Source organism: Podarcis gaigeae (assembly GCF_964106915.1).
Source record: "Podarcis gaigeae genome assembly, chromosome: 2".
NCBI lineage: Eukaryota > Metazoa > Chordata > Lepidosauria > Squamata > Lacertidae > Podarcis > Podarcis gaigeae.
The window spans coordinates 93,304,170-93,321,954 of NC_139679.1; the positions used below are offsets into that span (position 1 = coordinate 93,304,170).

A 17,785-nucleotide genomic window follows, 5' to 3' on the forward strand; every position below is an offset into this window, starting at 1 on the left:
GAACAAGATCTGGGCCACTCAATTGAACATAATGAACGGGAAACACTGTGGACAAAAAATATAAATTTCATAGCATGTTACCTAATAAGAGAGAACTATATGAAAATGCATCATAGGTGGTACCTGGTGCCAGAAAGGCTGGCAAAAAGGAATAAAACATATACTAATAAGTGCTGGAGATATAAGATATAAGAAACAAAAAGGAACCTTCTACCATATGTGGTAGACATGCCCCGAAACTGGGAAATTTTGGAGCATGATTCACGAAGAAATAAAGAAAATACTAAGAATATCATATAGTAAAAAGCCAGAAGCATTCCTTTTAGGAATTTTAAACGATATTCCAAAAGACAAAACTAAATTTTTCTTATACGTTACGTCTGCAGCAAGAATCCTGGTGACTAAGTATTGGAAAGGGAATCAGTTACCCACTAGGGGTGAATGGTTATGTAAGCTTTCACAATATTTAGAATTAGCCAAACTGAGATATAATAAGACAAAAACCAAAAAGTGAAGTGAAAAAGGAATGGGAGTGCCTAAACGAATACCTTAAAAGCCAAGGTTCAAGGACAGAAATCTGGCTAAGTCTGGAATAACCTTGTGAAGTGAAAGGATAAGAAAGAGGGATTTATATCTAGATGCTAGGATAGAGATGATAAGGGAAACAGGAAGATACAATGAGAGGTAAACGAGGTGCTGTGGGATTGGTGGAAGTCAATGTTTTCCTTTTGAGTGTTTATATTATTAATTTGTAAGATTTGGATGTTTTTCATATGCTCATTTTTGTGTTTTGTGTATTGTTATTTTTCATTTTATTTTTGTAGTTGTGTGGAAAATACTAATTTTTTTTACTAATAATAATAAAAAAACACCGCCTTTCGGATATTCCCCCCTGGACGTCAATTCCACCTTTGAAATCCTGGTAATGTCTGTAAAAATCCAGACGTATGGCAGCCCTAGCTTAAAGGCACTCTCTTGTAATTATTAATTCACATGGTTGAGACATGAGAACATAAGAGTCAACTTGCAGAAGCCAATGGCCTATCTAATTCAGCATGATATTCTCACAGTAGCCACTCAGATGCCTATGGGAAGCCTCAAAGCAACAGCACTATCCCACTCCTGCAGTTTCCAGCCATTGGTATTCAGGAGCACACTCCCTCCAACAGTGAAGGTAGAACATAATCAGCAGGGTTGGTAGCCACCTGGATTTATCTAATCCTCTTCTAAAACCATCCAAGTAGATCACCACCACTACTGCATGTGGGAGTGGATTTCATAGTTCAACTATGTGAAGAAGTACTTTATTTTGTCTGCCTCAAATCTTCCCTCATTGAGTTTCACTGAATGGCCACAGAGTTTAGTATTGTTATGAATTTGTGGTGTTAAAACTGGGACCAGATCTGTGTGTTTTAAGACACTTCTAAATCCCTGGAACTAGTAAGTGTTAGAATTCAAGGCTTCTAATTCTGGGAAATGGCCAGACCACTATAATCTCTGGATCCAGCAAAGTGTTAGAATCCAATCAAGCCTTGGGCTGTTAAATAGAGTGATAGACTACTTTAATCCCTTTAATCTGAGTAATACCCCTCCCCACCTTCTCACTATATAGAAGGGTCTGGAAACTTCTGTTTCAGTGTATCTGAAGAAGTGTGCATGCACACGAAAGCTCATACCAAGAACTGACTTAGTTGGTCTTTAAGGTGCTACTGGAAGGAATTTTTTTTGTTTTAATCCTTCAATTCAGCAAGTGTTAACAGCTAATTAAGCCAAGCTAGCCTCCTGGTTGATGAGCCATTAAAAAGATAAAGCATCGGACTTCCGGAGGCGGCGCGAATGGTAATGGCTGCCCTCTTCTAACCGGGAGAGGGAAGCTCCGCTGAGAAAGGGTCGTCCGCTGCGGCGAAGCGGAGACCCACTTTGAAAAACCACAGGCGGCAGAAGCCTGTGGTCTCGGGACCCGGCGGGCGCCAGGAGCTACCTCCAAAACGTTGAAGGAACCCCGTAAGGGGCTCCGGATCGCGGAGGGGGTAGCGGCGCTGTGGGTCGTTTCGCAATCAACGGAGCGAAGCCGCGTTGCTGTTGCCGGTGAGCGCTGACCTCTCTTCCTGAAACTGCTGATTCGGAAAACAACAACCCGTGAGTAAATAAGGACTTTACAAAATTTAGAGGCTCAAAAACATTGAATTTGGCTGAAAGCGGAGTGACGAAAAACAGGAAGTCCGTCTTCCGCTAACACTGAACTTGAAAGTAAAGAGCTGGAGGAGTGGAGGCAAAGAGTGAACTTTTACTTAACTGATCTGGGCATCCATGGAAATTACTCTTAAGCAGAATAAGGACTTTAAGCAATTGATTTTATGACTTCCATCTGGACTGTGTTACCTTTCTTCTATTTGGATTACAACTCAAGCAAGAAACCCAGGTGCTGGAACTGCCTGAGTAACTGAGCAGCCAGTCTGCAGGGTTGGATACTTTGAACTTAAACTTTGAAACAATCTGAGGGAGTTTGAACTGGATACTTTGAAGCACCTCTTGGAATACCAGTAAGCACTGTTTGAAACATTGTGACTTTTTAAACACTAACTCTGCAAAATCTACTTTATTGAAGGTTCCTGGACATTAAATTAGATTTTATTAACTTTATTGGAATTGATCTCTTCCCTAAAGACATTTTAAGCTCCCCCTAGAGGATTTGGGATTTATAGCAGTGACATTGTTTTATTTTCCTTTTCCCGGCCTCCTGTTTGACTGCCACCATCTGGGCCGCTGTTTTCTCATGGGAACAACTCAGCTTGACCTTGACTTTTAGATAACTTTGGAATGAGTGGCGCTAGAAAAAAGGGACCAAGAACTAGACAAACAACTTTAACAACTTTAACCGCAGTCTCTCAGGTACGTAGATCATCTGTGCCTACTTTGCCTTCGGAGGAAGAAGCTGCTTCTCTGCCACGTGCAGGGGAGGGAGAAACTGAGGAATTACAATTGGAAGATATGGCCTCAGGAGCAACTGGCTCTATTTTAGAGAGAATTCTAGAAAAATTGGAGTCTTTGGATAGAAAAGTTGATCAGCAAACAGCTAAAATTGATCAAAATACAGAATGTTTAAATAGACTATCTGGACAAGTTGCACAGAATGCTCAAGCAATTGGAGAACTGAAGGAGGCTGCAGGTGAAAATCAGAAATTGGTTGAGGATACCAGCCAAAGACTGGGAGAGTTGGAAAAAGAGGTAAGACCACTCAGTAAACAAGTAGGTGAACATCAGACCTATCTTTCTATGATAGAGCTTCGGAACAGGGAGACCAACTTAAGGATAAGGTCGATACCAGAAGTGGAAGAAGGTAACCTAGCTGAGTTTTTGACTAAAGAATTCTCCAAGTTTTGGAACCTAGAGGAAAAAGACTTTAAAATTGTATCAGCTTTCAGGCTTGGAAGACTTATAAAAAAAGAGAAGCCCAGAGACTGTTTGATTACGTTGAGATCAAAGGAGGAAAGGGACAAGATTTTGGGCCTGCATTACGGAAAGTCACTGGACATTTCGGACAAAAGAATTGAAATTTACAGGGACATCCCTAAACAACTGTTGGACCCTAGATCTGATTATTTGGAACTAGTAAAATTGTTGAGGAGCAACTCAATCATCTTCAGGTGGGACTTTCCCCAAGGATTATCTTTCACTTTCAGAGGGAAGAAGATCAAAATTAGAACATTGGAAGATAGAGATAAGTTCCTGACTGCATACGGAGAGGACCTTCATAAAGGACTTGAACTACCCGCGGGGCCTGAACTACCAGGGGTACCTGCACCATTGGACCCTAAAGACCCGGAGAACAAAGTACCACCCCAAGGAAAATAACCAGGTTTATTCAGGATGTCTCTGCAACTTTTAAGTTGGAACATAAATGGCTGTAATATTCCGGAAAAAAGGAGGAAAATTTTTCACATATTAAAAAAGGAACAATTGGACATTATTTGTTTACAAGAAACACATGTGACTAGGCTCCACAGAAAAGTATTAATAAATAAAAGGCTTGGCCAGGAATTCATATCTTCGGACACAGTAAAGAAGAGAGGCGTGGGGATATATGCAAAAGAGAGTCTTTCACCCAAATTTCTATTTAAAGATGAACATGGAAGAATTTTGGCAATCGAAATACAACATCAAGGAGAGAAAATCCTGATATTAGGAATTTATGCTCCGAATGAAGGTAAATCGGAATTTTATAAGAAGTTGCATGAGATTATGCTGGACTATCTGGACTATAACAACATCATAATGATGGGAGATATGAATGGGGTCGCATCAACTAACATGGATAAGTCACAAAGCCAAAACGTCACAAAAGACGGAAGACTACCAAAGACCTTCTTTGAAATGACAGACAATATGGATTGGATTGACATTTGGAGAGTGAGAAACCCCTTGGGAAGAGAAGGAACATTTTTCTCTGAAGCCCAGCTGACTTGGACAAGAATCGACCAAATATGGATAACTAGAGGTCTGGCACCCAAGGTCAGAAAGGTGGAAATCTGCCCAAAGACCTGCTCCGACCATAATGCACTGAAAATGGATATGACACTATTACCAACCGGTTCGTTTAGATGGAAGATGAATGACAACTTGTTTAGAGATCAGGAGATCATTAAGAAGGCCCAAAAAACTCTGAAGGACTACTTTGAGATAAATATGAACACTACGGTGGAAAAAAGAACTATTTGGGACGCAAGCAAAGCCGTGATGAGGGGGTTCTTGATACAACAGAATGCTGTAAAGAAAAGGACACAAAATGAGAGGAAAGACAAGATTTTGGAGAAAATCAAAGAATTAGAAAAGAAGTTAAGATTAAATCCGAAGTCACAGCCGATTCTGAGAGAAATTAAACTTCATCAAGCACAATATTCTAATCTGATAAATCAGGAAATAGAGTGGAAGATTAAACTAATGAAACAAAAAACCTTTGAATCGGCAAACAAATGTGGGAAACTGCTAGCGTGGCAGTTGAAGAAGAGACAAAAATTAAATACAGTTACGAATTTGGAAATTGAAGGAAGAAACATCCAGAACCCCGCGGAGATTAGAAAATGTTTTCAGAAATATTTTAAAAAATTATACACTCAAGGGCCGCAGGATGAAGTAGAGATTAAACAATTTTTGGAAAAAAAATGGACTTAAAAAACTCTCACAAGAAAATAGATCACTCCTGAGTAGTAAAATAACACGACAAGAGATTGAACAAGCCATTCAGAACATGCAATTGGGCAAATCTCCAGGACCAGACGGGTTGACCTCCAAGTATTACAAGACATTAAAAGACTATCTGATACAACCACTGATGGAGGTCAGCAATGAAATTATAGAGGGGAAGAGGGCGCCGGAATCGTGGAAAGAAGCTTTTATCACATTGATACCCAAATCGGAATCTGAAAAGACACAACTCAAGAACTATCGTCCCATCTCCCTTTTAAATGTGGATTACAAAATATTTGCAGACGTTTTGGCAAGAAGATTTAAAAAAGTTCTAAATGAAGTAATCCATAAAGACCAGGCAGGCTTTCTCCCAGGTAGACACATGTTTGCTAATACAAGAAACATTATTGACATTTTGGAACTTTTGCAAACAGACATAAATATAAAAGCAGTCTTAATTTTTATAGATGCGGAGAAGGCCTTTGATAATATCTCTTGGAAATTTATGAAGGGAAATTTAAAAGAAATGGGAGTGGGATGGGGTTTTGAGAATGGGATTGATGCAATATATTCAGAGCAGAAGGCAAAATTGATAGTTAACAATGTGGTTACAGAAGAGTTTAAAATTGAAAAAGGTACACGACAAGGCTGCCCGATTTCCCCTTTGCTATTCATTTCGGTCCTGGAGGTGCTCTTGAATAGGATTAGAGGGGACCGGTTGGTGCAAGGGATTCAGGTCGGAGCGAAACAATATAAACTTAAAGCTTTTGCAGATGACCTAGTTTTGACCTTGCAGGAGCCAGAATCTAGTACAAAAAGAGTTTTACAACTGATTCAAGACTTTGGTCAGGTGGCGGGATTTAAACTAAATAAACAGAAAACCAAGGTGTTGGGGAAAAACTTGACAGATACAGAGTCAGAACGGTTTCAGAGAGAAACAGAACTAACTGTGGTTAAAAAAGTAAAGTACCTAGGGGTAAACATAACAGCAAAAAATCTGAGTCTATTTAAGGACAATTATGAAAAATGTTGGTCTGAAATTAAGAGAGACTTGGACAGTTGGTCAAAATTGAAGCTTTCTTTGCTAGGCCGAATTGCTGCTATCAAGATGAATGTATTGCCTAAGATGTTGTTTTTGTTTCAAACACTTCAAATTGTGGACAAGACGGAGTGTTTCAGGAAGTGGCAGAGAGATATTTCTAAATTTGTCTGGCAGGGCAAAAAGCCCAGAATTAAGTTTAAAATATTAACTGATGCGAAAGAAAGAGGGGGCTTTGCCCTGCCAGACTTAAAACTGTATTATGAAGCCGCAGCTTTCTGCTGGCTAAAAGACTGGCTACTTCTTGAAGACACTGATGTGTTGGATTTGGAAGGTTTTAACAATGCTTTTAGTTGGCATGCATACTTATGGTATGACAAAGTTAAGATCAATAAGGCCTTTAAGAACCATATTGTCAGGAAAGCAGTATTTAATGTCTGGATAAAATACAAAGACTTATTGGAAAATAAGACTCCGAGGTGGCTTTCGCCTCTGTAAGCTAAGGCCCGAAAAAGACCCAATATGGAAGCCAAATGGCCAAAATATTGGGAAATATTAGAAAAAGATGGAGACAATTGGAAATTGCAGAGTTTGGAGAAAATGAAGGATAAAGTGCGAGACTGGTTACATTACGCTCAGATTAAAGAAGTTTTTAAAAATGACAGAAAGTTAGGGTTCCAGGTGGAGAAATCGAAATTGGAAACAGAATTGCTAGAACCAAAGACTAAGGTACTATCTAGAATGTACAACTTGCTGTTAAAATGGAATACACAAGACGAAACGGTTAAATCGGCTATGATAAAATGGGCACAGGATATTGGGCATAACATTGTTTGAGAACTGGGAAAGGTTGTGGACCACTGGGTTGAACTTCACCGCATGTAATGCTCTGAAGGAAAATGTAATGAAAATGATGTATAGGTGGTACATGACCCCAGTTAAACGTGCCAAAATATATCATTTATCTGACAATAAATGTTGGAAATGTAAGGAAAATGAAGGAACATTCTTTCATCTCTGGTGGACTTGCCCTAAAGTGAAGGCCTTCTGGGAAATGATATATAATGAGTTGAAAAAGGTATTTAAGTATACCTTCACTAAGAAACCAGAGGCCTTCCTTTTGGGTATTGTCGGCCAGAAGGTGTTAAAGAAGGACCGAACTTTTTTTCTGTACGCAACAACGGCAGCAAGGATACTTATCGCCAAGAACTGGAAAATGCAAGATCTACCCACATTGGAAGAGTGGCAGATGCAGCTGATGGACTATATGCAACTAGCCGAGATGACTGGCAGAATCCGAGACCTGGGAGAAGAGAGGATTGAGGAAGACTGGAAGAAATTTAAGATGTATTTACAAAAACATTGTAATTTGTTTGAATGTTAAGAAGGATGCTAGATTATAAATAATTGGCCACCACTAAATTAAATCTGAATTTGATTATAAGTGAGGTTAAAGAAAACACAAACCTTTTGGAGAATTACTAGATTGCATTTAAATGAGTGGATATAAGATTGTAAACAAGTTGATAATTTGCTTGGAAAAACTTTTTAACGATGTAAGTGGGAGCGGGAGACGTGAGAGAGTCCAAAGAAGTGATGAAACCACGTTTTGATATAAGCAATGTTGTTTATTATATGGGTATTTGTATCAAAAAACCTTAATAAATATTTATTTATTTTTTAAAATAAAAAGATAAAGCATCAAAGAGCTCGTGAGAGATGGCAAATGGGTGGATAAAGCCAGTGTTTAGAGTAGAGAGTCAGAAGCAATCCGAGTTGGAATCTTAGGTTAGGAAGGAGTTATGTGACTGGGAAATGAAAAGCAGTAGGCAGAGCATGATGTTTCATGTCTGTTTGGATCCAAGGCTACACCCATGGCGGAAGCAAGGCTTTCTTGGAGTGTTAATGCCATGAATCCCTCCATTGTAGGCTCAGGTTGTACAGGCTTAGTCCTTTAAAAGAGGCCCCGTGGATACAGAGTACACATGTTTTTAAAAGACTCACCCTGTATAAATGGGTGAATAGATTCAGGTAGGTAGCCATGTTCGTCTGATGCAGTTGACATATATATAAAAATTGTCCGGTAGCACCTTAGAGACCAACTAAGTTTGTTCTTGGTATAAGCTTTTGTGTATCTGAAGAAGTGTGCATGCACACAAAAGCTTATACCAGGAACAAACTTAGTTGGTCTCTAAGGTGCTACTGGACAATTTTTTATATTTTTAAAATATATTTCATATGTGTAAATAGTTAGACCTTAAGAGGGGTATGAGGGTATGGCAGCGGTGGTCTTGCACAGACGTTTTATGCATAGTACTGACAACAGTACGAGGGGGGTAGGCAAGAATTAAGAGCTTTTGGTGTTTAAAATCACACCTACTGTTTCACTCTCAATATATGAAAGCACACTATCTCTATCTATTGAACTAATTTCCTTTTGTTGTAAAGGCAGTTGCACCTGCACTCTTAATCTCTCTCTTTGACAAGCTGCCTAAAATGTTCAAAGCCCTAATTCTTTGGGATTTTGTGCCTTCAAATCATGTTTTCATGTTACTGGAATAGAAGAGACAGAAAAAGGGGGAAAGCTTTCAGCAGCATCTGCTGAATATCCTGATATATCACATCAATGTTGCACATAACCTCTGGTTTCTCGCTCACATCAGAAATAACTCTTTATGTAAGAGCAAAATACAAGCTTCTAACTAAAGATTGCCTTTAGCGCAGAGTTATTGGCATATCAACATTTTAGGAGAAGAATAACTTGTGTTACCGCAGGAGAGCAATGGAGGAAAATTTGGATCACATCTAAATGTATACATGTTGTATTGTCCTATAGAACAATCCTAAGCCCATTTACTCAGTAGTCTGTCCCATTGAGCTTCATGGGCATTAAGCAACCCACGATAGCTTGATTTCCTTCTCTTAATGAAAGATACCATTTGTTCCAGTTGGAATGTTGTTCATACACTACAGAAAGAAAAACACTAAACATACTTTTGATGTGACTGTAACATAACAAGTTGTGCATTCAACATACAAAGTTTTTTTCTTCCAATGAAATACCCATCCATAGATTGTTGGTTTGGTTGTTTTTTGTTTGTTTAATATATAAACCAACTGTGACTAAAACTCACATTTGATAAAATAGATTTTTTAGGAAAAAAATGAAATCTAATTTGACCCAGAGACCCACAATTTTATATAAGATTGGATATATTTTATGTCAAAACATAATCACCCATTAAAGCTGGTGATGCAACTAAAAAGATACATTATTGCGATTGTTCTAAAAAAAAATAAACAGAACAAAAACTATAATTTATTATACTTCTGTCTTCATTCTATGCCAGGTGTTGGTGGATTACACAGAAAAAAATTAAGTTTTCTTTAAAAGTTTCTACTAAATATAATAAAAGAGCAATTAACATTTAGTTTGTTACATTGAAAAAGTGTACACACTTAATTGCTTTGTTAGCTTTACCTAAGTCTCTTCAGCTATAAAAAAAGAAAGAAAAAAACCTGTTGTTCATAGTCAAAAAACATTCAAATCAGTTGATACAACATTACAGTACAGCCAACTAACATTGTTCAAAATCTTGTCATTTTATCTCAAGTAAGAGAGTCCTTAGACCAGATTATGACAAAGCTGGTTTAATGTATTTTCAAGTTGGTCGAGTTAAGATTTTGCAGGACACTGTACTTTCTGTTGATGGCTTCAGAAGAAAGGGGTCATGCGACTTGTAGATCAAAGGGCAATCCCAGCCTTCCATTCCCCACCCCGCAATCGTTAGAACAGCATTGTTAAATTAAGCAGAACTAAAAAAAATTGGAAGCTAAGTGAAGCTGCCATTTGTGTGTGTCAAAACAATTGCGATACGCTATACTAAAAACATTTTGAAATATCCACCTGTCCTCACCACTCTGCCACAAAACCAGCAAAGTCAAAAAAATACAAAAGTCTTCAAACTTGTCACTTTTGCAGAATAAAGCAAAAAAGTCTTTGTGCTCCTTACTACCAGAAGCAAAATACCATCTGAGTTACCACATATAATAGCTTCTGGACGTGTCAACTTGAGTTGGCTTGGTTTCTGCAGTGCCCTCCTTGTCTTTTTCACTGTCACCTTCCCAGAGGTTAATAAGTGGAGGATATAGTTCATTCAGAGGGATGGAGGAGGTCTTTTGCATATACTTTTTCAGTGAATGGTGGTAGTTTTTCCTCTTAAACCTCTTAGCAACATAGACAGAAACAGAGGCAAGACTAATAACAGCAAACATGGATCCCATGACTGCAGCCAGAGCTGTGCTTGTTTCTTGGTCAGTAATCTCAAGGGAAAACGCTGCATTTTTTGTTGTAACGTTAACACAGGACTTTTGAGTTTGCTGATGGATGTTAGATACAGTGAGACAGACTTCGTAATCTGTGGAAGGTTGCAAGTGTGTGAGGTTGTATTCATGCACATCCACCGGGACCCTAGCAGTATAGGTAATGTGAGGATTATCAATCTTCATTGTAGCGGATGACCATTTCAAGTTGGACGTCATTACGTTAGAGTTAACCTTCCAAGACACCAAGATTGAGTGAGATTCTGCTTGTTTGACATATATTTTCAGAACTTGAGTACCGTCCAGCAGTGTTCCATTCACTCTAATTGTAGCTACTCTTGTATCTGCTCCTTCTATGTTTTGAGCCACACATGTGTACCTCCCTGAATCCTCGGTCTGAATATTTGATATTTCCAGAGTCCCTTCACTGCTAAGTTTGTATTTGTCCGAAAGGGTTTCAGCAGTTATTTTATTCCCAAGTGGAGTTACCCAATAAATTTCAGGTTCTGGCTCTGCCATAGCCCGGCAATCCAAGAAGACAGTCATGCCGATGTCCAAATTCAAATGATTTGGAAATGTGTCATGAGAAATCATTGGAAGACATTGCTCACTGGAATCCTGTATTAACACCTCCTTGACTTGCTGCCCTCTGTATTCTGGTGGCATAGCACAGAACATTGATAAGGGCTCCATGAAACGGATATTAGTCTTGTTTGAGTTTATCCAGTGGATGACACAGTCACACCTGAGGGGATTACTGTGAATGCTGATCTCACGCAAGTTTGGCAGGGATTCCACTGTTTTTTGGTAGACTGCATTCAAGGCATTATTGTTAAGCATCAGGCTTTCCAGAGCAGGAACATCCCGAAATGCTAAACGATGTATATAAGATAACTTTGGGTTGTTCGTTGCTTCAAGCTTGGTAAGTTCAGGAAGATTGTCTAGTGCATACCTGTCAACAGAGACCAGCTCTCCCATATTGTTGATTCCAAGTTCTTTTAACCGAAGCATGTTTTTGAAGTCTCCTTCTTGGATTTTGTGGATTGGGTTTTTGTTAAGATCCAAAAATTTTAAATTTGGAACTTTCTCAAGTGCAAGCTGAGGAACTTTAACTAATCTGTTGTCATAAAAGGAGAGACTTTCAAGACTATCCAAGCCTACTAGAGCATTTCCAGGGATGTCAGTCAGATACATACCAGCCAGAACCAGACTTCTTAAATTTGAGAGTGGCTTGAAATTCATATCTAATATCCCAATGACAGGATTTTCCCCAATCATCAGAATTTCCAAGTTGGGTGTAGAATCAAACCAGCGACTGTCAATAACTTTTAATTTGTTGGAATTAAGATGAAGTCTTAAAAGGTTCTTCAAGCCTGAGAACGCATTTGCAGAAATGGTACTGATTTGGTTATGGTTTATATAAAGTTCCTGAAGATTGCACAGATCCTGTAAGCAGTAATCTGTCATCTCCGTGATCTGATTCTCCTCCAGATGTAAAGTAGTGAGCTGAGTAAGATTTGACAGCCCCACATCTTTTATACTAGTAAAATTATTCTGCGAAAAATCCAGTTCTGTTAAATTGAAAAGCTGTTGGAGCTCATCAGTGGTCTTGGCAATGTTGTTGCTTTGCAAGAGAAGAACTTGAGTATCACTAGAAAGATTACTGGGGATTTTTGTTAAACGAAGATCGTTGCAGTCAACTGTTGTAGCTTCTCTATAGGTCGACTGGGGTGTAAACCACGGCCTTATCTCACAGACGCACAATTGTGGACATTCATTATTCGGTATGGAAGATGCACTAAATTGATTTATGAGTAATCCCAGAACCAAATGGCAAACCCTTAATGTAAAATTAATCCCAGCCATAGCGGTTTCCTAGTAGGTTCTTCTGGTTTACTACTTGCAAGTACTAGTAGATCAAATGCTTAGGCATTCAAAAGATGGAAGATGTTATTTTCTTGTGAACAGTTAGCGATGTGATGTCTCTTCACCAAGCCTAGTTCTTTCACTTTACGGAAGCTATGTTCCTCAATATATTGGGATACATCTGAAAAGAAACAAACAGATATGAAATGCATGCCATGTATTTCCTAAATTAAAGCCTTCTGTCTTCTGGAGACTTTATTTTCAGTACACTATCATTAGAGCTTTTCTATATGCAGCCAATATTGATTTAATGAACTTCTAAAAATGCCTGACTATTACAAATGTTCAAAATTGCCATTCAAATATTCAGTGGTTTTCTCTTAATCATAAACAGAACAGACAACATTTGGATTGGAGTTCAATGTCGTAAAATATTTCCCCAACAATGGTATTTCACTGGTATCTCTCCCCACACCGATTCTGGTCCCTCTTGACTTTGTTTACTCATGTAAACTGAACTGCTTCTTACTGCATAGGATGACAATTTTGAGTAGTCTCCAGTGACATGATTGGGGAAAGGGGTTGTAATTCAGTAACAACAGAGCATCTGCCTTGCATGCTAAAGTTCCCAGGTTCAACTCCCAGCATCTCCAGGTAGGGCTGGGAGAGAACCCTGCCTGAAACCCTGAAGAGCCACTGCCACTCAGTGCAGACAGTGCTGAACTATATGGACCAATGGTCTGACACTAGGAGCAGCTTCCTGTGCTAATGTTGTGCTTGCTTGAGCGGCCAGATGTTAACATATGGAGATGCATCAGATATATAACAACATGGAAGTTTCTATGGAGCTACTGGACCATGGATAAAGGAACCTCTGGTCCTCCAGCTGTTGCGGGACTTTAACTCTTCACCATCCCAGCCAGCAAAGCCAGTAGTCAGGGGTGATGCGAGTTGCAATCTGACAACATCTGGAGGGCCAGAGTTTGCCCATCCCTCTACTAGTCCATAGTTATGTATTTCCAATCCACGAACACACACACAGTTAATAAATACTGTACAAATGAGGGATGCCCACTGACAAAAATTCTTCCAACCCAATTCAGAGCATTAGAAAACAGTCTGCCTTGGTCCTAGTGCTTCATAGGTTGCCCAATTCAGCTTAGGGTCCATATCTCCATTTCCCTGCCTATTCATTCCGGGAAATCAAAAGACGGCAATAACTTTGTCAGGAGTGGATAACATTTACAGGAGTAGTAACACCGGTCTTGAAAGACCTACATTGGCTCCCAGTACGTTTCCGAGCACAATTCAAAGTGTTGGTGTTGACCTTTAAAGCCCTAAATGGCCTCGGTCCAGTATATCTGAAGGAGCGTCTCCTCCCCCATCGTTTTGCCCGGACACTGAGGTCCAGCTCCGAGGGCCTTCTGGCGGTTCCCTCACTGCGAGAAGCCAAGTTACAGGGAACCAGGCAGAGGGCCTTCTCGGTAGTGGCGCCCGCCCTGTGGAATGCCCTCCCATCAGATGTCAAAGCGATAAACAACTACCTGACATTCAGAAGACATCTGAAGGCAGCCCTGTTCAGGGAAGTTTTTAATATGTGACATTTTAGTGTATTTCTCATCTCTGCTGGAAGCCGCCCAGAGTGGCTGGGGAAACCCAGCCAGATGGGCGGGGTACAAATAACAAATTATTATTATATTATTATAGTATTCCTCCACAGTGGATAAAGCCAGCCTAATTACATGCAAATAGGTCCATGACCCTGTTTATGCTAAAGACCTTTAATTGTGAATGATATTATCTATAACTTCTTTATTTTTAGGTAGAAATGGATAGATTTTGCAGCCACTCACATCTTCAGAGGGAATGAATCCCGCAAAATTTCAGCTGGAGTGGTTCTCCCATTGCAGTTTTGTGTTGGTTTTAAAAAAAAGGAATCACTTGACCTACCCATACATTTTGTGGGCAATTGGTCTGAAAACTTCAGGCATGAGAGATGTGCCCCCTGGGTAAAGAACCTACCAAACTGCAGGCAAATAAGCCTAGTGGGGTTTGTGCTAGCCACCTTCAAAGCTGATTTTGGGAGGATTCATTTTCCCTGACCTATAACATCTGATTCTCCCTCTGCTTTCTCCTCACTTTGCTGCTTGCTGTGACTTCCCAACAACATCCCACGTGGGTGTGATTCTCTGTACAGTAAACTGCAAGAAATTACTATTGCTTCGAGCAAACAACTGTCTGCAGCATTTTGATGTCTGGATCATCAAACTTGTGTAACTTTTTACAGATCCCTCTTCATTTCTAGCAAGACCAAAGTCCCTCCAAGGCACTGTCTCAGGATTCAATATTTGTCCAGATGTGATGCACACTCTATGCACGTTGCATGTACACAATATTTGTGGTAGACTTAAACTGGCTATTTTGCTTCTACCCAAAAAGGAAATCAGCATCATTTTGCGAATTCAGTGCGCTCTCTCTCTCTCTCTCTCCCTCTCATCATCTAAGCCAATTCTCAAGGGTTCCATATTCAGGCACTCCCCACTGTACATGCAGATAAATTCATCTCATAAATATGAATGGAAAGCTTCTATAGATGTTGGGCGCTAGATGACTCCTAATAACTCTGTTAATCCACGAAGTATTTTTCTTCCTTTCAGATATCATTCACTAGTTTACAGTAATTGATTCCATGAATATAACTTCTATTCAGCAAGGAGAATGATTGTTCTCAATTATGTGCTTAAAACTGCTCTGGCTATATCTGTTTATGGAGACTTATCTTATACAAAGCCTATAGTAAAACATATAAAGCACAGCAAGGTTCAGGATAAGCCGCAAATTCAAATCGATTCTGGTGTTAATGTTTATATCCTATCAACTGCATATCACATATTGTGCAACTGTACATTTCTGTACAGAATAGCAATTATTAAGCATTTCATTATTTTTATGTCAATAATCTGAATACCACTTAATCACAGTCTTCTCTAAGCAGTGTACAGGAGACTCAAACGAGTTAAAACTAAGCCTGCTGGAATAAAAAAAAAATACTCAGTAAGTACCGGAAGTTCAGCAGGGAGGGAGCCTATCTGTCCCGAACCGAAAGAGAGTTCCACAAAAATGGGCCCACTCTGAATGTGTGGCTCCTTTTGTTTCTTAAAATAAGTGATCTCTTACAGAAGGAAAATGTAATTTTCTTTTAACTGGGAAAATGTTCTTTATGAATAATGTGCATACTAGGTTTTTTTTCCTCTCTCTCTAAACAATGGCTAGAAGTGATTGATTGTACATATCTATTAATGAAAGTCTGTTTCAGTTTTAACACAGTAAATTGCAATTACTTTCACATGCCGTGCTCCATTTTAATTTTTGCACTCAGGTGAACTGCAGTTTAGACTGGAGTGCAAAAGCAGTTTAGAAGGAGGAGAGTAAGTCAGAAATCGTGGGAGAGAGAGGAAAAGAAAGAAAAAAGAAGTGAACTCTACACTGGACTTTTGAGTACTTTTATAAGTGCACTTTTGAGTACTTTTAAAAGTGCACTTTTATAAGTGCACTTAATACCTTTTAATGTATTAAGTCTCTGGTCTGTAGTCTGAAATAAAAATCTAGATGCCAGTTTACCTAGCCAACTTTCATTTAGCAATGAGTCTATAGGAAGGAGGCCAGGTTTCACAAATACACTGCACTACAGATATGGCACCAAAACTTCTGCTCAGGATGATGCTGATCTGTGGCAGACTGCATTATGTTGTTTTTGTTATTTGTATACCACCCTTCATTTGAAGATGACAGGGTGGTTCATAACATAAAAATACAAAACGAGAACACAAAATGCATAATAAAACAAAAACAAAACATCTCCCACAAAGACATTTTAAGGGACATAGAATGTTTAATCAGCTAAAGTCCTGAAACGTTCTTGTCTATCGCCTAAAGATATGTAATGAAGGCACCAGGTGAGCCTCTCTGGGGAGAGCATTCCGCAAACAGGGATCCAATGCAGAAAAGGCCTGTTATTGTGTTGCCACCCTCCAGGCCTCTTATGCAAGGGGGACACAAAGAAGGGCCTCAGATGATGACTGCAGGATCCAAATCAGTTCATATGGGTAAAGGCAGACCTTGAAATAAGGATTTTGAAGGCAAGTGCATGCCTATCATGGTAGGCAGTGGTTCAAAGTGGATTAAAACATTGCTTTGTTGCAGAGTTGTTGCAAAAATCAAATGGGAAGAGTGATGCTGTTCTCTACTGTCCAAAAAGTGGTATTGTATTACTAGGAATCTCGTGGTATAAATAATAATTACAACTCTGGCTCAATGCGAGTAAAGGTAAAGGTAAAGGTACCCCTGCCCGTACGGGCCAGTCGTGTCCAACTCTAGGGTTGTGCGCCCATCTCACTTAAGAGGCCGGGGGCCAGCGCTGTCCGGAGACACTTCCGGGTCACGTGGCCAGCGTGACGAAGCTGCTCTGGTGAGCCAGCACCAGCGCAGCACACGGAAACACCGCTTACCTTCCCGCTATAAAGCGGTACCTATTTATCTACTTGCACTTGGGGGTGCTTTCGAACTGCTAGGTGGGCAGGAGCTGGGACCGAAAGAAGGGAGCTCACCCCGCCACAGGGATTCGAACCGCCGACCATGCGATCGGCAAGTCCTAGGCACTGAGGTTTTACCCACAGCGCCACCCGCGTCCCCTCAATGCGAGTAGTGATCTTCATAATGTAAATCTCACTTGACAGGAGGATAGGAGGGAGGAATACTTGGCCCCAACACTCATTGCTGACTTCATGGGGGGGGGGGGGAAGATTGATAAAGTCTGGAATGTGATCAACCAGATGCCACAAACAAGACACAAGTGTAACAGCATTCTTGTCACTTGTGATTCCTGGCAACTGGTATAAGAGGCACGCTGCCTCTCAGACATCTTAGCAAGTAGCCACAGATATCCTTAACTGCCATGGTATTATCTAATCATCTTTTAAAGCTATCGCAGTTGGTGGGTATCGCATCTTGTTTGAGCAAATTCCAGTGCACTGTTGTGAAGAAGTACTTCCTTTCGTCTGTCCTGAAGCTTCATTGAATGGTCCGAGGTTCTAGTATTATGAGAGAGAAAGACACCTCCCTACCCACCTTCTCTACATCATAATTTTACACACCCAAATCATGTCCCCTCTTGCTCACATTTCTCTAAACTAAAAATACCCAAGCGCTGCAGCCTAAGAGAACTACTCTTAAGATAATTGCTCCAGCCCCTTCATCATTTTCATTTTGCTTTTCTGAACCCTTTCCAACTTTAAAATATCTTTTTGGAGGAGCTGTACACAGTATTCCAAGTGTGGCCACACTTGTACAATGGCACTGGCAGTTTTATTT

The 17,785-nt window shown here is 39.8% G+C and overlaps 1 protein-coding gene across 1 annotated transcript in view; it reads right to left on the minus strand.

Annotated features, from left to right (window-relative positions):
* Nucleotides 1–9,307: 9,307 nt before the first annotated feature.
* Nucleotides 9,308–17,785, minus strand: part of LRRN1 (leucine rich repeat neuronal 1) — a 30,715-nt gene continuing 22,237 nt past the window's right edge. Inside the window, exon 2 of the mRNA XM_083723805.1 lies at nt 9,308–12,596. Coding sequence (XP_083579931.1) covers nt 10,265–12,415 — 2,151 coding nt within the window. The 5' untranslated portion in view covers nt 12,416–12,596 and the 3' untranslated portion in view covers nt 9,308–10,264. The remainder of the gene's footprint in view (nt 12,597–17,785) is intronic.